Source organism: Triturus cristatus, chromosome 10, assembly GCF_964204655.1.
Source record: "Triturus cristatus chromosome 10, aTriCri1.1, whole genome shotgun sequence".
In the NCBI taxonomy this organism is placed as follows: domain Eukaryota; kingdom Metazoa; phylum Chordata; class Amphibia; order Caudata; family Salamandridae; genus Triturus; species Triturus cristatus.
In genome coordinates, this window is record NC_140593.1 from 120,718,238 (window position 1) to 120,741,051 (window position 22,814).

Below are 22,814 nucleotides of genomic sequence, written 5' to 3' on the forward strand. Positions count from 1 at the left end.
CCATCCCCTGCACGATCAAAGCATGCTTGTTGGGCTTGTTCCTGAAGCCTAAAGCCCAAAAAGTAGGAAACCGGTTTATAGACCTAGCATTAATACTGGCAAAAAGAAGAAAAGCATTAAGGTAGAAATCCCCCATGGGTCCTAATAGTTCAAACTGGGAAAACCATGTCACAAGTTGGGCATGGGCAGAGGAGAAATCACTAATAGAAGAAGATAATAGAGGCGCGAGACGCCACCCCATAGCAGACCTCTGGTCGCAAGTGCTATGAGAATGGGAAACAAGGAACTGAGAGAAAAGGCTCAGCTCTCCCAAAAGCATACAATCCAGTATATCACCATGAATGTAAATTCCTCCCCACAGGCCCCCAACTGGAATGTTGCACCAGTGCCCCTCTCCCTCATAACCCCTGGGCAGCCCCTCCACCAACATCAGGACATGCTAAATGTAAGTGTGGATTGCCGGTCAGTGAAGGACAACTAGATTGATACCTGCCTAGGCCTTCTGGCCTTCCTGGGTGTTCTTGTTGCTCATAAGTTTCACAAGTAGCTGTTGTATACTTGCTATGTTACTAGTTTTTGACACAGGAATTTAATCATGGCGTGCTAACCCTGACTATGGCAAGATTGGCATTGGCCTTGACTACTAATGTTATACACACTTGCATGGTCATAATGATATATTTAGCACATGTTAATTTTCCCTTTTTTTGAGCAATTGGTGCATGGATATTGTAATTAAGTAAAGGTCTAACAAGCCATGTATGTTTAATGGCTAAAAAGATAAAGAAAACTTAATAAAAAGATATTTAAAAAAAAACAAAACCATAGAACATGAAAGTCTGATGCTCCTTTCAATGATGAACCATTTCATGTTGTGACCAGCAAAAGACACATGGTGACTGCCCAAAGTCCTGGGAAGTTCATTTCCCGAGATTTGTTGCATTTCCAACATGTGGCTCATTGCTCGTCAGGCACTGATGTCAGTGTAGAGACTGGGTCTGAAAGGACATGTGAAGACCCCCGGACTGCTGCTGTTTCTACATCCCCAACACCTGTCATGGACACTTCTACTGCCTTTCCCAAGTTTCCAAAGACATGGTCAAGATGTGTGATCAGAGCGCCACGAAGGCTGTTTGAAGAGCTATGATTGAGTATATATTTATAAAAATTAAAAAAATGTATTTAGCAGAGGGGGAGATGTAATGTCGTGTGAGTTTGTAATGATGGAACCCTTGTGGCTCCTAATGGATTCCGTAGGACTGTGACATAAGCATTAGAGTGTAGTGAAGTGAAAGCTAGTTTAGAATGTTGAGGTCCCGGTTACACACAGAAGAATAAAGTTGTGTTATACTAAGCTCCATGTGTGGTGTAGTCATTGGCGAGTACCCAGGTTGGGGAGGACGCTACACATCTCATCATGCAGTCTTATATGCCTCAGAAGAAAGGTTCTGTGCAATCCGTCTCCGGTATATTAATGCGTTGAGTACTTTGGGCACTTGGCAAACCAGCTGCAGACGGCAATGAACACGTTTCAAAATCAGCCATCCAGCACCAGAACTCTGTGCTTCAGTAGGTGCAGCACATGGAGCAGGATTCACAGCAGCAGCCGCACTGTAGAGAAGTCCCAAATAAAGTCATATTGTCCTTGTGGACGCCATGTTACCTGAAAGATCACAATATGTACAATCATCTTATTTACCGCTGAGATCTGGTCAACACATGAAAAATAGTGAATAATCTTATTTACAGTTATGCTTGTTTACAGTTTGCGCACTAGCTTTTAATTGTTCTGACTTTTGATGGGGTTTAGTTGGAAGAACTCAAGAAGCTCTTGTTTTATGTAATACCTAGACCAGGCAGGACCACGTCCTCCATCTTCCTAATCCCAGTCATTACTTTACACAAAAAACCTGCACTATATTCCTTAAGATTCTGCATGCAAAATTGACCTTGGATTAACTTTTTACTTATTTTTCCCTTCCTTGTTTATTTTGAATGCACCTCTTCTTCCCTTCTACTTGCTGCTTGTGTACTCTGCAACTACTCTCAATCTAATACTTGTCTGTTTTAAGCTCCTTTTTTTACAAACCATAACAATATCTATTCCAGTAAACATTTGCTTCTCACATGGCCCCCTCTAATGATCACACCTAAGTCACTAATGCACCTCAAAGAAACTGGAATAAATGTATGCATTGGTTTCTTTTAGCATGCAAGACCAACCCCAATAACCCACAGACTGACCACTAACTCTGGGCTCTCAGGTAGCGTGCTAATCACCGTAAAGCACCTCAATGCCTCATCCAGGGTAGTAGGCGCTATATAAATTCAAGTTTAATTTCAACACTTACCAACCCTGCCGACTTAGGACATTTTCAGCAGACTTACTGCGTACCAATTTTAGCCTTTGGTCTTGGCTTTTAATGAGGCCCGAGCATTGCTTAATTTATTTTAAAAAAATATGTGCCGGTCCAATTTTTTCTCACAAGCCACTGCTGAATGTCAGGGCTGCTGAATACTAAGGATGTATGGTCTCGATTCCACCTCATGCCTCTTTCATCCACCACTAGACGTACTCTGGCACTTTATCTCACTCTTGCAGTTTCTCTTTCATCTCTGTTTTCTCTCTTTGCCTCAGGTTTTCCATATTCCCTTTCGTCCTTCGTTCCTCCTTTGCTGCCTTTTTAGGGTCAAGCCTGGGACAGTTTGTGTTCTCACAAGATCAGGATTATTTTATTGCAAAGTGACATTGTTTTTTTCTTGTTTGCGATTTCTGAAATTGTGCATCATTGTGTAGTACCCCTGAATCAACCTGACTCCAATCCGTGCAAATCCACCCCACACCAATCCACCCCACTCAATCCAATCCACACCACACCAGACCAATCCAACCCACCCCACTCCAATCCAAATCACTCACCCCAATCCACTCCAACCCACCACACTCCAATCTCCCCAACCCACCCCACTCCAATCCAAAACAATTTGCCCACTCCAATCTTCCGCACTCCAATCTGCCCCACTCCAACCCCATACAATCTGCCCCTCTTCAACACAATCTGACGCACTCCAATCCAAAACAATCTGCCCCACTACAATCCAAAACAATCTGCCCCACTACAATCCAAAACAATCTGCCCCACTACAATCTAAAACAATCTACCCCACTCCACTCTGTCCCACTTCAATTCACACCACACCAATCCAAATCAATCTGCCCCTTTCCAATCTGCCCCACTCTAATAAGCCCCACTCCAATCTGCCCCACTCCAATCCAAAGCAATCTACCCACTCCAATCTGGTCCATCCCAATCTGCCCCACTCAGTCTAAAAACAATCTGCCCCATTCCAGCCTACCCTGCTCCAATCTGTCCCACTCCACTCCAAAACCGTCTGTCCTAATCTAATCCTCCTCAGTTCAATCTGCCCCACTCCAATCCCAAAAACTGCTCTACTCAAATAATCAAAAACAACCTGTCCCACTCCAGTCCTCCCCACTCCATTCTACCCCTATCAAAAACAAAACAATCTGCCCTACTCCACTCCAATCCAGTCCACCCACTCCATACCAATTCATCCCAATTCACCTCACTTCACCACTTTCCATCTCATTCCAATCTATGCCACCCTACAGTAATCCAATCCACCCCAATCCAATCTACCCAACTCCTATCCAATCCACCTCACCCCAATCCAATCCACCCACTACCTCCCCAATCCACCCCACTCTATACCAAAACAATCTGCCCCAACACCAATCTGCCCAACTCCAATCCAAAACAATCTGCCCCACTCCAAAACAATCTCCCCCACACCAATCCAATCCACCCCACTCCAATCCAATCCACCTCACTGATTCATCCATCCCACTCCAATCCAATCCACGCCACCCCACCCTAATCCAACCCAGCCAAATCCAATCTACCCATTCCAATTCACACCATCCTACCCCACTCCACCCCAATCCAGTCCACCTAATCCAAGTCGTCCAACCCCAATCCAGTTCAACCTGCCCCAATCCATCCCACCCCAATCCAGCCCATCCCATTCAATCCAAAACACCTTACTCCAATCAAATCCATCCTACTGCAATCCAATCTACTCCACTCCACTCCAATCCACCACACCCCGCTCCACCCCACCCCACCCCAATCCAATCTACCCCAGCCCATTTCGATCTATCGCACTCCAGTGTAACCCACCACAACCAGTCTACCCCACTCCAATCCACCCTACTCCACTGCAGTCCAATCCACCCCACTCCATTCCAGCCCATTCATCCCCAATCCAATCCACTCCGCCTCATCCCAGTTCAGTCCACCCCATCCAATCCAATCCATCCAGTCCACCACGCTCCAATCTACCCTCCTCAAATCCAATCCACCCATTTTCAATCCAATCTCCCCCACTGCAATCCAATCCAATCCACCCCACTTCAATCCAATCCATCCCACTCCAATCCATTCCCCCTCCAGTCCAGCCCACCCCTCCACTTCACTCCAATTCACACCACTCCAAACCACCCTAATCTAATCCAATCCACTCCACTCCACACCACTCCACCTCAATCCGATCCACCCCACCCAAATCCACTTATATCCAATCCATATCATCCCATTTCAATCCACCCCATCCAGTCCACTCACTCCAATAAAACCCACTCCACTCAATCCAACGCAGTCTACCCCAATACAATCTACACCAATACAATCCACCCCACTACTAACTCAATCCACTCTCCCCTATTCCTCCCCATTCCATTCTATGGCATTGCATTCTATGACACTGCACTTTACGGCACTCTCTTCCACTGAACTCTACTCCCCTCTACTCAACTCTATGACACTCTACTCCCTCTACGACACACTACTCCAACAGATCCAGTCTACGACACTCTACTCCCCCCACTCCACTCTAGGACACTCCACACCACTAACATTTAGCCATGCTGAACAGCAGCCACACTACACTGGTGTACAACATGGCAAAAACACATTGCCAATGTCAGTAGTTCTTGTTTAGGAGAGACCTATTGGCTTTGCCAATGCTTGTTCTCTCTTGTTCTGAGACAAAGCCTGATGATTAAAAATAAGTCCTGGTCCCCCCAAAAAGAGTGCTGAGGGCCCCACCTGCAACCACCTGCCTAAATGAAGCACTGGCTGTGCAGGCTCAAACACAAGCATTGCCCAGGGAAGGCAGCAAGGGGTTAAATGCATTCCTGGAAAGTGAAACTGGAAGTTCCTTATCAGTGAGTGAGATGAAAGAGCAGAGAGAGGAGGTGTAGTTTCTGCTGGCCTCCATGGGGTGTTTGCCGAAAGAGAAAGAAATGTAAGAGGACAGATTCCTTCCAATACTTGGGACAGAGGAGGAGAGAACAGAGAAGAGGAAAGGGGAGGTGGAAAGGATGGCCATGAAGGAGAGAAGCAAAGAGTAGGCGGAGAGGAGAGTCTTTTTGGAGGCAGCGGATAGGGCACAGGGGTTAAAGTAAGGTGAGTCTGGGCTCCTAGTGTGCCTTTAAACAATTGCTGCTTTGAGGGGGGTTGATGGTCTGCTCTGTTTTTGTACTGGCGGTTGGTGGTACTGCAGGTCAGGATTGAGTTGCATTAGCAGAGATACTTGTAAAATCTATGGTTCTGACCCAGTGGGATGCTGGTGCTGCAGGCCAGGCTTGAGGCCCATTGGCAGCCCCCCAGTACTGCAATAGCAGGGGTCAGGCTTGGTGGCAGCTCAGACCACATATCCCAGCCCTGTGTTTTCTATTTAGAAAACCGCAAATCATTCTGGAAACTCTGCCATTTAATTAGACTAACCCTCCTGAAAAAATAATCTTTAAAATCTCATAACTGGAATAGGTTGTCTCTAGTACCGTGGAGCTTGTAATACAACCATGGTTATATGCAAGGCCACTGTAATTATGCGGTTTTGCGGCTGTGTAGTTTTTACGATAATTGTGGTTTTCCCGCATTTGCCACATAATCCATTCTGTGCTGCATAACCTGCAGATTTCAACAAAATAAATGTTTCTAGCTCAAACAGATCAAAGGTTATTGAAAACATGGCAGCATGTGTTGCTGTGCAGTGTAAGGCCTTTTAACAAAGATTGACTGGTGCCTTTTCAGTGGCTTATTGCTTTATTTGAATGTTAAACTAGTCCTAATGCCCAGACAGTTTTTACCTGTGTAAAAATGGCAAAATAAGGAAGTCATACTATCACAAAATTTACCACAGATGTGCCTTTTTTTGCTGCATAATTCAGTCCACCTTTGCGCATAATTTCGTCCTCCTTGCCACATAATTCCAGTGGCCCCGATTGTAACATTCCTCCTACTTTGAGAAAACAATTTCCCTTTTGTGTTACAATTGACATTGCCCCCATACATGAGGAAAGAGCCATTTTTTGATTAATAGTAACGGTGCATAAGACCTGATTTCACACGCAATCCTTTCCGCTGAGGTGTCTGCGATTTTTATTAACATTAATAGCTATGTCAGCGTGTGTTTATACATCTTCCACCGGCCTCCTCCGGAGACAGGATTGCATCTCTCAGTTGTAATGAATGTGCTCGGGGCCTAGGAGTCTGTGACACTCAAGCACCCGCTCTGGGAGAGGCCCCAGGGCAAGTGAGCCTAATCCTCGACCAATGGCCCGGACCCATCTCTACCCTGCCCCTTGGGCTGTATGTATTGTGTAGTATTCTAATGTAGCAGGCATATAGCGCCTACTACCTCCATTTGGGGCACCGAAGCACTTACACCCATGAGTAGCCTGCTATGCCTTAAGGGGAAGTGGCTGGAAAGAGTGACGTCTTTGTTTGGAGCTTACGTGGGAAGTGCTTTCATGCCGTGCTGTGGTTTACGCCGTGAAACCCGAGACAAGCCGCAGGAATGATCTGCCCACTGAGGGCAATGATCCCTCCCAAGGCCACACCTGGGAAAACCTGCAACAACTGTTTTCTATTCTCTCCTGGTTTGCAATGAGAATGCCGTGGAATCGCCCGATCAAGAGTGCAATCTGCGAACCCTCGCACGATACGACCAACGGATAGAAGGGAGGAGGAGGGGATGTGGCCTAGCAGCTCGATCTGCTGCCTTTGGAACCTGGAACCAGGTTCAAATCCTGGACTCGACGCTAGACCCAACATCGTGTGATTCTGGGCAAATCACTTTATTTCCTTCGGCCTAATTGTGTGTGAAATGTGGCTGCCCGAGGCCCCCCGCAGGGGGCCACCCTAAGCGGGCGGCCACCCTTAGTCGCATTTGGCACTCCCCCACCCTCACTAATACGGGGGACTATAGGAGGAGTCCCCTGGCCAGATACGTCACTTCCGGCACAAAGAGGAGGGGGAGGTATTTATGCCTCCCCCGGCCATCTTGGCGTCCTCTTTGCGCCGGACACGCCGTCTTCCACCCTACCGCTTACCCGGCGTCGGATTGGCAGGCGAATTACTTAGGATGTTGTAATGTTTTTCTTTGTCGTTGCAGGCGGAGTTACAGGGCGATCTGGAAGCATATGGGTACAGAAAGTTTACCTCTGCAAGAGCACAATAGGGGTGCCAGAGCCAAATCACAGGAACCTCGTGTGGAGGGTCCTGGAACAACTACGTCGGCACCCCGTTAGTCCTTCGGGCGGTTGTGGGCCTGAACAACCGGGGGTTTGCCTTGCTACGCTCCGCCCTGAAAAGGGCGTGAGTAATAAGGGACCAATGTGTCACATGATCCAGTAAGGGGATCACCCGTGATCCAGTAAGGGGATCACCCCCCATAAGGGTAGCGCTGATTGGTTTCTCCCCAGTGCGTGGCTCATCAGGCGGGCAGGGCAGCATAGGTTTATACAGCTGCCTGCCCTTGGATCGCCCGTAAGATAACCCACCATATTGCATACTTTTCTATGGAATAAACCTGCAGCAATATTTTTCCCAAACAAAAGTTGTGTTGTGTATTTATTTATGCATGCATACTCTGTTGTGGTAGGGGTGGGGCCTGGTGTCATAATGGGACTATGTATCTGTTAGTCCCACTTGATGTACACTTGTGGTCTTGTAGATCGTCTCCCAACCCCACCATGTAATGTACAGCTCTCTGTTGCTTCACAGCTAGTTTCATGCTATATAAATACAATGCATAAGTAAATACCCTTTTCGAAAACTGGAAATTACAACAAAATCAAAAATCTTCCAAAATATGTTGCATCATTCAATCTCCTAAAACATTTGAGATTGGTTGGTGTGGAAAATCCATGGTAGAAGCCAGTGCCAAGCTACCGTTGGCACACAGTGCATTGATTGTGAGGGCAATTGCGGGAATAAGGAACCGAGATTACCCCAATCCAGGCTTAAGAGCTCTTTCCTGCAGCAATGCCCTGTGACAGCCCCAGGGTCAGGCGTACCCATTCAGTCAATGGGAGCCCATGTACGCGTCGTACGCCCGGCTCCCATTGACTCTATGGGAGTCCGACCGAACTGAGTCCTGCAGCATATGGCCACATCGTACTCGCTCGGTCGGACTGCAGGACTCCGGCTCGGTCGGAAAACACTCCGGATCCGGCTCGGTCGGAGTGCTTTCCGACCCGGATTGGAATCGGCCCCATTGTAGAACAAGACCGAGCAAGTCTTCTGTTTGTCCTTCCTGGGGAGCTGTGCCTAATATCAGAGGTGTTCATTGGTCTGTCGGCCGTCTGTCTGCCTGTGTGACAATATTAGTCATGGCTACTGTTCTATGTGTCATGTTTACTGTTCAACGGTGAAATATTTTATATATATGGTATGGCATGTGCTAATTACCATTAGAACATTGGAATGTCGGGAGCTCCATTGAAGACAATGAAGAGGCTCAGGGCTCATAATGGTTGTTAGAATCTTTCTGCTCCAGCGTGTTAATGTTTGACTTTCAGTTTTTTTCTTTTTAATTTAGAACACTCTACCCTCAGTAGGTTGAATGTTCTAATACTCTTGTAGCCTTTATGCCTCAGGCTATACCGTTTTTAAGAATATTTCCTTTGTTATAGGCACTCGCTGTTCAGGGCCTTTAACAACTGCTATGGCCCTCAGCAATAAGGCTATAATAATGTTATGTGGTCTCTGTCTTTCTGTCTGCGGGAGAGATTTGAGTTTTCCCAGTGATATTCTGGAGTCACTCATGGAAAATTCACAGTAATTGGACTGAACGTGTTAACTGCCAGTATGATGAGGCCACTGCTGCGCAGCTAGAGTAATGGGCACTGGGCCGGTTACACATGAAAACGTGTGCACATGCATGTGCCAATGTGTGCGGGCTGCATGCGTGAGACTTCTTTTATGTGCAGTCTGGTATCTGCGCACAGCTAGCCGGTGGCAGAGGGGACTCTTCAAGGATTGGTGCTGACCTGGGGTGGACCTTTTAATATGAGTGGGTGTTAATAATGTAGATCTGTGGTGCTCACTGGTACATCTGTGGTGTTTCTCTGTATTATACATATAGGAGAAATGTCCCCAAAAGTACAGTTTGGGTGCCACTTGGGCCTATAGTGTGTAGTAAGGTACCAAACAGGAGTAAAACATGCACACCAAGTTTGAATTTACAGTCCCCATTCATCTCAATACACGCCTTACGGGCTATAAGATTTGTTATATTTCTCTGACTCAGTTCAAAAAAGATTCCATGTCTTTGTCCCCCCTACTTACTTACTTATGCCTACTGCCTACTACCCCTACTGGGTTATAGGCTATCAACCAGGAAGCTTCAGCCACCTCTGGCCAGGGCTTTTCTTTCAGTCTGACTCCTTCTCCGTGCGGTCAGCCTCGAGGCCTTGGCACCAGGTATTTCTTGGCCTTCTTCTTTTCCTTTTCCCTTGAGGGTTCCAAGTCAGGGCTTGCCTGGTGGTGTTCGATGCAGGCTTGCGGAGGGTGTGACCTATCCAGCCCCAGTGTGTTTTCATGATTTCTTCATGAGAAGGAAGTTGTAAAGTCTGCTGCCGTAGGTGGTTTTTGCTGATGTGTTTGGCTACCAGATTTGGAGCATTCTCCTCAAATAGGTGTTGATGAAGGTCTGGACTTTGTTGGTGATGGTTACTGTTGTCCTCCAAGTTTCTGCTCCATACAGAAGGACCAATTTTACATTGGTGTTAAAAAGACTGATCTTGGTTTGCAGCGTTAGGACATTGGAGCTCCGGATCTTCTTTAGCTAAATGAAGGCAACCCTTGCTTGGACAAATATTGCCTTGACGTCATTATCTGTGCCAACCTGCGTGTTAATGACCCTGCCCAGGTAGCTGAATGCCTCAACCTTACCTGCAAGAGTGGCTCCAGTTGTGCTGGCTGTGTTAGCCTCCAGGATCTTGTTCTTTCCCCTTTGGATGTTGGGGCCCAGTTGTGCTGATGTAGTTTCTACCTTGTCGGTCTTCTCTTGCATCTGCAGATGGGTAGGGGAGAGTAGGGCCAGGTTGTCTCCAAAGTCCAGGAGGGTGAGCTGCGTCCAAGGTGTCCACTGGATCCCATTTCTTCTCCTTGCTGTGGATGTCTTCATGATCCAGTCTATGGCCAGTAGGAAGAGAAAAGGCGAGAGCAAACAACCCTGGCTGACTCAGGTGCTCAGTTGGAAAACTTCTGGGAGTTGTGCTCCATGGACTATCTTGCAGGTCATTCCCTCATAAGAGTTCCTGATGATTCTTCTCAGTTTATCTGGCACACCGTAGTGGCGAAGGAGTTTCCAAAGGGTCTCTTTGTCCACACTGTTGAATGCCTCCTCATAGTCGATGAAGTTGACTTAGAGGGGGGTGCTCCATTCCTTCGGCTGCTCATTGATCATGTACAGTGTTGCCATCTGGTCGGTGCAGGATCTATCTTTGCGGAAGCCTGCTTGCCCGTCTCACAACTGGTTGTTGACTTGTTCCTTCATTGTGTTCCGGATGACTCTTGAACATTTTTCTTCCTGTGGTTGATAGAAAAGTTATCCCTTTGTAGTTTGAGAAGTTACTCAGGTCTCCTTTCTTGGAGATCTTGATGAGATAGCCCTCCTTCCAGTCTGACGGCACCTTTTCATCTTCCCAGATACTTCCAAATATGGGGTAGAGCATGTCTACTGATGTTTCAATGCCTGCCTTCAGTGCCTCTGCATGAATGTTGCCGGGTACCTCTGCCATCCCATTTCTGAGTTGTTTGATGGTTTGCCGTATTTCTTCCTTCGTTGGTCTGCTGCAGTCGATTGGCAAGTCCTTGTCAGCTGGATGTATGCCTGCTGGAGACTGTGGCACAGGCTGGTTCAGCAGCTCTTTAAAGTGCTTAACCCATCTTTGTTGTTGGCTTTTGTTATCCATGATTGTCTTCCCAGCTTTGCATTTAACAGGTCTTTCTGGCTTGCTCTATCTGCCGGGGAGTTTCCTTGTTATGTTGTAAAGTTCTTTCAAGTTTCCATGGCGTGCTGTTTCCTGGGCTTCTGTGGCAAGATCAACAATGGATTTTCACGTGTCTGCTCTTAAACTTCTCTTTGCTTCCTAGTTGTCTTTGCTGTATTTGCCTTGAGCTTTAGCTTCTTCTGCTCTTGTTCAGCTGGTGTTGACTGCAGCTTTCTTTTCCTTTCTCTCTTGGATTTTGCAGAGAGTCTTGTGGGAGATCCATTCTTTATGCTGGTGTTTCTTGAGACCCAGTGCCTCCAGGCAGGTTGGTGTCACTGTTTCTTTGAGCTTTTCCCACTAACTTTCTACTGGGTCCCTGGTCCCTGCTGTCCTGTAGTTCTTGCAGGACTTGAAACTTTGTTACTGAGGGTCACTGTGTATTCACTCCTTTTCTGTGCATCTTTGAGGAGGGTGGTGTTATATCACTGGCGTTGGTTTCTCAGTTCCATCCATGCTTTCTTCAGCTTTAGCTTTCACCTGGCCATGACAAGGTGAAGGTCCGAAGCCACGTTCGCTCCTCTCATCACTCTCACATCCTGCAGGGGCCTCCAGAACTTTTTGTCAATGCAGACATGGTCGATCTGATTCTCTGTTAAATGGTCTGATGATACCCATGTTGCCCTGCGTATTCTTTTGTGTGAGAATACACTACCCACCTATCACCAGACTATTCAAGACACAGAGATCTACGAGCCTTTGATATTTAATATTAAATACATTTATATGGTGCCTGAATCACCCCGTACGGGGTATCTCCGCGCTTGGACATCGCGCTACAGCCATTCAAACACACCTCAGAATAGGAATGTCTTTAGCGGCTTCCTGAAGTGTAAGAAGTCCGGAGATTCGTGTAAATGGAGGGGCAGTTGGTTCCAGAGAAGAGGGGCAAGGTAAGTAAAACCTCTGCCACCCATGCATTTTTTTTTATTCTTGGGGTGCAGAGAAGTGATTTAGAGCTACACCGAAGGGGCCTAGAGGGTGAATACCTCATCAGTTTGGCAGGCAGGTAATTAGGCCCCAGGTCATTGAGAGCTTTATAAACAATGCAACAAAGTTTGAATTTCACCCTCTTATGCACAGGAAGCCAGTGGAGTTTGTTCAGAAAGGGTATAGAAGCTGTTCTGATATGAGTCGGCAAGCAAGCATGAGAGTTCCAGTACAAAGAAGTTCATTAAACAATGCAAGAACAAAAAGCAGTTCCAGGCAGTAAGCAGCAAGTTCAGGGTTGAGTCATGTTCAGGGCTGCAGAAAACATAGCCACAGATGCCTGTAATCCCATTCTCTCACATGTCCTTGAAGAGAGAGTCCAAGGTTGAGGAACTGCAAACTAGTCATTTTGAAAAAGCATTGGATAATGGATGCTGGGTTTGTGAACAATTGGAAATACATTCTGCGAAATGTGAACCATGGAAACAAGGGTGTATTTCCAGTGTTGCCCAAGATACAAATGACATATAGGCAGAAGTCATACAGGGTTTTGAAAGAGTTGTGGGAGTGATTTCCAGGCTGCAGTTGAACCATGCAAAGTGCATCCCAGAGGCAGAGAGATGGTATAGTAGTACTGCGTTTCTTCAGGACCATTGTGTAAGGTATTAGCAGTTGAGCAAAGTGAGGCTTGGTGCCCCCGCCCCCTATTACTACTCTACAGTAGTGCCCTTAGGAAATGTAGCTGATGGTTTGGGGAACAAAGCTTGACTAGGGGGATTAACAAGCAAAGCAAATCTTATCTCTCAAACCAGAACTACCCGAAAGACGCACTGCGGATGAACAATCAGAGTTCTAGGTTTCTAACTATGCATCTCGCGAAGTCCTGTGCTGAGAAATTTGCCATATTCGTCATGACTTAAACCGTAGCTGAAAAGGGGCCTTTTCAAAGAAGCTTTCACAATCTTCATGGTTCCAGAAAGACCGAATCCATCGTACAAAAGCACTGGGCCCACTTTCCCTCAAACTCGAAGCCCGGTCATGGTATAGATACCGACCTCTTAGGCAAATGATGACTTATTGGAAGAAGTCTTGCAAGTTGCTAAACCTTAACATTTGAGTGATCTGCCACTACAAAGTGGCTCCAAGTCAATCAAATAACTAAATAACTGAGAGGGCAGTGGCACTGAGGGCTCATCTCAATGTTTAGACTCTCCGGTGCCCCTGAACGAGCTCCGCTCTGGGTCCATAGATGGAAGCCTGTGGTGATGGGTTTGCAGATGTAGAAGAGAGTACTGGACCTGCTACAGGGACTCTGGTCCTTGTCCCACGGGAAAAAGTACTTAGCTCACTTCAGCATTTGCTGGGATACGATGAGAAGCGGTAAGGGTACATTCTACTCAAGCTCCTCTCGGGATAGGTCATGCTGGATAATCAAGAGGGCTGCACAGGACCGGTATATGTATCCGAGACAAAGTTGTCCTGCTCCACTCACATCAGGGAGATGCTTCGGAGGAATACGGTGTCAGATCAAGTAGGGGGTACAGAGTGTTGTGGAGCTGAGACCTGAGGGTGATGTAGAATAGGGATCACAGATTGCTATGTTCCAGGTTAGTGGTGTAACATTAGCCCCTACAGCCCCCGTGGTGAAGATGAGCCCCGACTCTTGAGGGGTCCTCCGGCACGGTTCACTGACAGCGGGCCCCTGAGCTGCAGGGGGCCTCTGGCACTGTACAATGGAGGCAGGCCCTTGGCCTGAGAGCTTGTTACTGTGTCTGGATCATGGAGGACCCCTTCCATTTAGTTTGCAGGGGGGGGGGGCTCCAGTTTTGTTACACCGCTGTACTAGGTGGGTACATGGTGATATCAGAGAGAGTACAGGTTTCCTTGCGTCAGATGGGTGAGTCTGATCCAGTCCTGTTGCTTTCTTTGCATTCTAGTTTTTGTATCCCTTTCCATTAAAATACAGGACCACAGTTATCACAATACAAAGAAATCAATCAATCAATCAATCAATCAATCAATCAATCAGGGGAATTATAAGCGCACTACTCACCCGTGAGGGTCTCAAGGTGCTAGGGGGGTCAGCAGTTCCATTTTAGTTGAAGAGCCAGGTCTTCAGCGGGTTCCTGAAGGTGTTCAGGGAGGGGGCACGTCTAATGTCAGTGGAGAGCTCGTTCGAGGTCTTGGCCACGATGTAGGAGAAGGATCTTCCCCCTGCTCTGGCTCTGTGGATGCGCGGGTTTTCGGCGAAGAGGAGGTTGGCGGAGCGGAGGTTTCGTTTGGGTACGTGGAGGGTTATTCTGTGGTTGAGGTATTGGGGTCCAGTGTTGTGTATGCATTTGTAGGCGGAGGTAAGTGCCTTGAAGGTGACTCTCTTCTCGATGGGGAGTCAGTGGAGCTTGCTTAGGTGTTGGCTGATGTGATCGTGTCGGGGGACCCCAAGGACGAGTCTGGCGGCGGTGTTGTGTATTGTCTGGAGCTTGCAGAGTAGCGATTTGTTGATGCCTTCGTAAAGGGCGTTTCTGTAGTCCAGCCTGCTGGACAACGGAAACACAACTGGACAATCTACTAATTTCTGATATTTGAAAACTCGAAAGCACTTTGGAAGTCAAAAGAATGACTTTCAGCTCTCTTTCAAATACATTGTATTGATTTATTTGGGGATATTTAGCAATTTTACAATTACTTGCATTGTTCCCAAACGATACAGACTGAGGTCTTCCACAGGTGGTGTCAAAGAAAGGGTATTCCATTTCTTTCTTTGCATTATATATTCCATTTTTCTGTTCCTTTCATTTTAATTTCCATTCAAGAAAGTGCCAGGGCCTTACATTTATTTTTATTGTTAAAAATAAATAATTTGGCAGTTAGCATATGGGACAGAGGGACTGCATGATAAGTTCCTTTACAATTTTCCATTTCCATGCTATCTTAAGATGGGTGCATTTCTGTTTACAGTGATGAGACTAGTACAGCCACATACATGTAAGCAGTGAATAGCCCAAAATGTGTTTTCCGAGGCTTTACTTATAAAGGTTGTTTGTAGTTCATCAATGATAGTCAGTTCTAGCTGTATCCCAGTTTTCTGTTTTCTTACTATCCCCTCTCAAGCTATTCTTTTGAATAAATGTTTACATTCTCCTGCAATTTTACTTGGATATGAAAAAGACGTGCTGAAACATTAGGAAATTGCTGACCTATTCAATTCAGACAACACAGTCATGCGTGAACAGTATGTAACAACAAAAAATGCCTACACTTGATTGGTTTCTGTGAAGAGAGGATGTATTTTTTAACAGCAGCAGCACCGATGGGAACAAAGCCAACACCCCATCAGTATAATATACCAGCTAAACTCTACATGTCATGGATGGGACTTGCATACCTGTCTTGATCGTTACAAGCAGTAGGGGCAAGGTAGTGCTGTGCCGAAGCTGTATTATTACCAAAGCCCTGGCGCACATCACAGTAGCTTATAGCCAATGCAATCTTTGTATGCTACCATGTTAAGTTGTCATTCCTTGTGATGCCTTCTAACACCCTGGACGTTTTGTTCTGCATTACTCAAATCTCGTTGAGGTAAGAATCCTTCTCCAGCTACAGTCATGAGTGAATGGTATTAATGTGATTGAAGAGGCACTTTTGTTCTTTGCCTTTACAAAATACTAAATTACTACATATTTAAAACAGGTGGAGAGAATGAATTGCCCTTTTAAAATATCAACTTTTTTATTTATATTATATAAATAAAATGTTGATGTTAAAAAGGATGACTATCTGTATCTATAAGTGCACACGTATCACCTGCATTTGCCAGTTATAGATGGATCTTCCATTTTTATCTGTGGCCACTTTAAAATAATTTCTGGTGATGATACAACACTTGTTGCTCCAGTACCCAAGTCTACAATTCTACATTGCACATATAGACTCGTATTCATATTTCTTTAATTCATTTGGAACGAATGGATGTCCCCAAATAAATCCAGAAACAAAAGTGGAGTGGGACAAAAGCAGGGTTCAATCAATCAATCAATCAATCAATCAATCAATCAATCAATCAATCCATTTATATAGCGCACTACTCACCCAGAGGGTCTCAAGGCGCTAGGGGAGGGGGGTCTGCTACTGCTCGAACAGCCAGGTCTTGAGTTGTTTCCTGAAGGCGAGGTTGTCCTGGGTCAGGCGGAGGTGGGTCTGGAGGGAGTTCCATGTCTTGGCGGCGAGGTAGGAGAAGGACCGTCCCCCTGTGGTGGCTCTTCGGATGCGGGGGACGGTGGCGAGGGCGTGGCCGGTCGATCGAAGCTGGCGTTTGGGAGCGTAGAAGTTGAGGCGGCTGTTGAGGTATCCTGGGCCTTGGTTGTGTAGGGCTTTGTGTGCGTGGGTGAGGAGACGGAAGGTGATTCTCTTGTTGACCGGGAGCCAGTGCAGGTCTCTCAGGTGTCCGGAGATGTGGCTGTGACGGGGGATGTCCAGGATGAGTCGTGCTGAGGCGTTCTGGATCCGCTGGAGTCTCTTCTGGAGTTTGGCGGTGGTTCCGGCGTAAAGGGAGTTGCCGTAGTCCAGACGGCTGGTGACGAGGGCCTGGGTGACCGTCTTCCTGGTATCGGTGGGGATCCACCGGAAGATCTTGCGTAGCATGCGCAGGATGTTGAAGCACGACGAGGAGACGGCGTTGACTTGTCTGGTCATGGAGAGGGAGGAGTCCAGGATGAAGCCCAGGTTGCGTGCGTGGTCTGTTGGTTGGGGTGCGCTGCCTAGGGCGGGGGGCCACCAGGAGTCGTCCCAGGCGGAGGGTGAGGATCCCAGGATGAGGACTTCTGTCTTGTCCGAGTTCAGTTTCAGGCGACTGTTCTTCATCCATTCGGCTACCTCTTTCATCCCTTCGTGAAGGTTGGCTCTGGCGGTGGCGGGGTCGTTGGTGAGGGTTCAACAGTAACCAGAAAATGGATACTCAAGAATTGTCTTGGCAGCCTAATTTTGGCCTTTCAAGTGTGCTCCAAGTGTTGTATGTAAACCCAGAAGACATGTCCAGCAGGATATGACACACACCTATTCAAATGCTAATCACTGGCTGGGAGAAGCTGGAAAACAAATGCAAATTAGCTTTCAGGAACTTCAGGCATGGAAAAGGTAACTTTTAGAAGGTACTTTTCCTTAATATTTATCAAAAATCTTACTTCACCATTGAATTGGCTTTTAGTCACTATTAAAAATAGTTGTTTAATTATTTTTCTATCTTCCCATTCCCGAGATACTGTATTAGAAGTTTAGTCTGTACATTGGTTTTCTACAAAGGATAACTAGACCTGCCACAGTGAAGAATAGCTTTTGAGTGGTAGTAACCATAAGGCAGCTTAGCATTACATTTCTACATGACCTACTTTTAAATACAGTGCATCCTCCTTGTGGGCTACAAGACCTACATAGATGCGACATTAATATTTGAATGGGAGGTTTTGACCTTCAAAAGGGTTTATTTCGATAGATCAAATTGCAGGTTTTGGGATATTGGTCACTGTGTGGGACTGAAGTATCAGTGGCTGACCAAACCATCTCTGAGTCTGACTTAGCAGTTTCCTTGACTGCAAACAAAAGGTTCCTGGTTGTGACACCAAGAACAGTTGATGACTTATAAATTCTCTGCAATAATGCAACAGCTGAACTGGACTCAGTGATCCCAAGCACTAAAGACCTCTCATGTGACAATGCTATGGGGATGAGAGCGGTGTAATGGAGAAACAAAACGGTATAGCAAAGGCCCTAATCTAGACCCTTGAATGGACTATGTTCCTTTCTCTGTCCTAGTATATGGAATTCTGTGCTTTGTTTGATGCTCCTCCTACAATTTCAAGCTTGAGAAACAAAGTGGGAGAATGGCAATGCTCAGAGGGAGTGCATGGAAACATGGGTCAGTTGAGGGTGGGTAAGGAGCCCCCCCCACTGCAACACACAAACAATACATATACACAGATGCCCTAGCTGAATAGGTGAATGTTCTTTACATGGAATGCGAAAAGCGGCGATAATATTATCGCATTATCACCAAGGGCACGCTAGCTCGTGATTCCTTGACGTATTGCCCCTTTTTCACACGCCGCGCCTCGCATCGATAATGAGATGCAAAGGAGGCGTGGCTGTGAAAACAACATGGGATAATATTGCGAAGACAGCTTTGCGATATTATCAAGGAGGGTTAGCGATATATAAAATCGCGTTAAGTATGCCTTAACGCAGGAATTTAATGTCTGTTAAATTCCTGACTAAGGCATACCTAACACAGGGGGGGTGGATTGTGTGGCTAAGACCACAGGCCCTATCATCTAGGATATCGCCGTTTTCCACCATGGAAAACGGCGATATCCCAACTATCTCTGGAATTTTTATCACCTCGGCGATACCCGTTGTTGATAACGCGCTAACCGGGCGATAAATTCCAGAGATAGCTGGCAATAAATATGCAAGCGCTAAGCGCTCTTTGCGATATTTATCACCGGCCCTTGATAACATGCCCCTAAATGCCCTAGACACCACTCCACTCAGCCTAGTGCGGGAGAAGGTTCATAACAGCACCAACCAGCATAAACTGTGGCAAGGGAGACATATGCTGCCATGATCGAGAAACTTACATATCTTAATCCCGCCGAATAAGTGTAAAGGACACACATGGCTGGTCACATACTAGGCTGGCTAACTAAACTATAGTGGATGGACACACTGATCACAGAAGTGAGGGACAGACAAGGGTTTAGCACTCACCCATCTATCTGTGGAAATCAACGAGGCCCTGAATTCCTTTATAATTGCTACCCATGTGAAAGTGGCCATTAGAGATTTGGGCAGAGGAAAAACGAGAGGATAGCATGGCTTGCTAATAGAAATGTACAGTGTGTTTGCTCACCCCTGCTGGCCCACCACCTGAAAAATAAGTCTACTGCTGCATATAAAATGGGATGTATTCCAACCAGAACTAAGAAGGCATTGCTGGTGATGGTGATTTATTTTTATAATTAAACATTTTTAATTAATACTGACATTAACATGTAATACACAAATGTATTGGGTGTGTATTTTTCAAGTTTAGATGGACCATAGCTATTGTAGGTCAGACTTTGAAATGCTTAACATCTGGTTGCCCTCTTGTTCCATGTAGTGTGTCTTTTCTTATTTCAGGAAAAACTGGAGCAGCAATCACAAATGATATATCTTTTTTGTTTTCTTCTCCCATGTGAAATGTTTTCTTTACACAATCCTTGTAAAAGGCTCTAAAGAGCACCCGCAGGGTACTGTTCGGACCATGTATGGTGCACATAACTGAAAATCCAAGTGACATGTAGAGTAAGCTCATTCTGCGGTATCTTGTGAAAATAATGAATTCATGGTATCTTCATGTACCTTAACCTTAGTCCTTTGAGTGGAAATCATGTGCAGGTGTAGTGAATGTTAGAACTGTGTGACTTAAGCTAATGCAATGAAGAAGATTCTACAGAAACTTCTTGGCTTGACCTTTAAGCAGATTCCCTTTCACTTGCCTTTAGGGTAGATGCTTTTCAGAAGCCTTAATGGCAGAACCCTTATTTCCTGGTGTGTTAACAAACCTTTTGCCCGACTTACCATAGTAGGGTACTCTCTTTATGGGTGAACCAATTTGACCTAACTTTCTTTTGAGACAGCTTTCTAATAGGTTGTCTTTGCTTTGATGACCTTGAATTGCTTAGAATATTAGCTAACACATACATGTATTGATTACAACGAATTTGATGATTTGAGTTTGTAACTTTGCTTATTCTTTAATAAACCTTCATGGTTTTTAAATGTAACCACTCTCTGTCTTCCTTGTGGACCCTAATGTGCTTCACATTATTGAAATGTAGTGAATTTGGATGTTAGCCTCGGTCAGACCTGAAGATTCATCCGAGAGGGCTTCCTGAACCAGTATTTTCACCAGAATTAGCATGGAGCAGAGTGTTCAAACACTCGTCTTTCTTCCGAAGCCCCTCCAAGTCTAAAGGAACATGGCCTCTTATAGGCCATTATTAACCCTGGGCGTAGTTCGCAAAGTAGCGCTACGCGTAACTACGCAAAGTGCACTTCGCACTACGCGAGCTACGCGTAGCACTTTGCGAACTGCGTAGTACCCTGTTCGCACTGTGCAAGATGTCGTTTTCAATGATTGCACAGTGCGAACAAGCATCCGGCACTGTGCAATCATTGAAAACGGCATCTTGCACAGTGCGAGCTGTAGTTTTCTGCCGCTCGAGTAGATTTTTACTCGAGCGGCAGCTTTCTCAACGCGGACTGGTAGTTTCTCATCGCGAGCGGCCGCGAGCATACGCGACCACTCGCAATGAGAAACCTGACGCGACCACTCGCAATGAGAAACCTGACCTCCCCGCATTGAGAATCTCGCCGGGAGGTTTATTTTCCACGCTCGCGATCGCCAACTTGATGTTGCTGATCGCGAACGAGGAAAAAGTCTCGCCGGGATGTCATTTTGCTTGCTCGCGGTCACCAACTTGACCTTGAGGACCGCGAGCAAGCAAAAAATGACCGCTGCACTACGCAACGCTACGCTACGCGTGTTTGCACTGTGCTACGTGCAATTCGCGAAGTAGCGCAAACTTCGCAAACTACGCGAGCGTAGCGTAGTGCTTTGCCCAGGCTTAGGCATTATCCATGCTCCATACAAGTTATAAAATATTGAGCAAAAACATTGCTGAGAGACTATGGGCCATATTATCAAGAACGGCGATAACATTATCGCCGCTTTAGCGGCAGGAAACTGCAGCTAAGCGGCAATAATGAGCTTGATAATATGTCCTAGAGAATTCCAATAAAAGCCCAGGTTTGTGGTCCTTCACACCAGAACCTGGGCTTCTATTGGCATTCTCTAGGGCATATTATCAAGCCCCTTATTGCCGCTTTAGCGGCAGTTTCCTGCCGCTAAAGCGGCTATAATGTTATCGCCGTTCTTGATAATATGGCCCTATACCGCTTATTGCGTGGTTCACCCTGACCATAACGGGCTTGTGCCCAAGTGCAGCACTTCACAGAACCTTAGGCACCCATTACATGACATAGAGGATTCCAGGAGGAAGCCCCAGATAAAAACCCATAGGCAGTGCTCACTTTGTAAATAAAAAAGTGCTGGTGCCCAAAGCTCTCATCTGGAACACGCGGCGGAGGTGCGAGCACAGAATACTGCGTTTGCATAATCCTAAAGCCACCTCAGGCCTCTTTAATCCATTGACAACCACTCCCTTCCCCTTTGGATCACTCTTGCAGCTTCCTGCTTTGTCATTTTGTGACGCTTTTCTGTCTTCCTCCTTTTTACCCTTTGTGCGTTTATCCCTCTTTTGCTTGCAGTGAATGTCTGATGCAGAAAAATAAGTACCGGTCCAAAAAACGTAAGTGCAGGTGCCCCCCATCAGCAACCACCAGCTCAAATTAAGCACTGCCCACCGGTGCTGGTCATCTCCATTGACTTTGAAAAGACGTTTGACACGCTGAGCTGGCGATACCTATTTGTGGTGCTCTGATCCATGGGATTCCAGTGAAACATAACCCAATAGGCCTTGCTCTTGTACGCTCTTCCTACTGCCAAAGTAAGGATGGCACAAGATAGTGGTGTCTCCTATACCATTGTTATTTGCACTGACACTACAAACGTCCTCAGATATTATATGCATGGAGGGGAGTGAATGGGGCATGTGGGCATTGGGAAGCCAACAACGGTTATGTCACCAGGGATCTTGCCACAAAAGGTCTGCAGTAGTGATACCAACACACGTGAGGAAATACAGCAGCACAACGTGTGATCCCACCTTTGCCAGCCATGGAGTAACTGCCGCTGGTGGAATCCCGCAACTGTGACATTCCAGAGGAATAGAACTCTAGAGAAAAATACATTAAAGCACTGCACAATGCAAGTGCAACATTACAACACCCCTTCCCCTACTTAGGAGCAAAGTACCAGTACTGAGAATAAAGGGAAAACCCTTCTCATGTTTGGACATAATCCTCCAAATAGCGAGGCGGTCTACGAGACCTGGGAGAACGTGCATCTCTGGCACCCAAATGAGAAGGAAGGTCACAGGGAAAGGAAGTGGAAGCATCCCCAGAGCCACCATCTCTTCTGGCCTCAGACCCACTGATGGTCAACTCCGCATCACTCATCAACATGAACCCATTCAAACTGTCACCAAAACGAACACACCCAGGTTCGGTCGCTTTAGAACTCACGCCCTCCCCCTTGCGATACAAGGCAACCTTGTGTTTGTTCCATTTGTTACCACTGTCGAGAAACACATCATTGTCAAAGACCTGCCTCACTCTGAAGGGACCCCAGAACTTAGACAAGCCCTTGCCATGTTTAATTTTGACCCAGTCACCGACACACACACCTCTGCCGTTATACTTGACACCATCCACCTGGTTGGATACCCGAAAAGGAGAGACGAGCCTTGCAAGTAAAAGTTTGGTGCCAGGCTTTCTTCCACGCATCTTCCCAAACAGGGTA

General features: G+C 46.4%; 1 protein-coding gene across 1 annotated transcript in view; it reads right to left on the reverse strand.

Annotated features, from left to right (window-relative positions):
* Positions 1-709: 709 nt before the first annotated feature.
* LOC146788991 (uncharacterized) overlaps positions 710-22,814 on the reverse strand; it is a 144,483-nt gene continuing 122,378 nt past the window's right edge. The window contains exon 4 of the mRNA XM_085630579.1: positions 710-1,663. Coding sequence (XP_085486705.1) covers positions 1,660-1,663 — 4 coding nt within the window. The 3' untranslated portion in view covers positions 710-1,659. The remainder of the gene's footprint in view (positions 1,664-22,814) is intronic.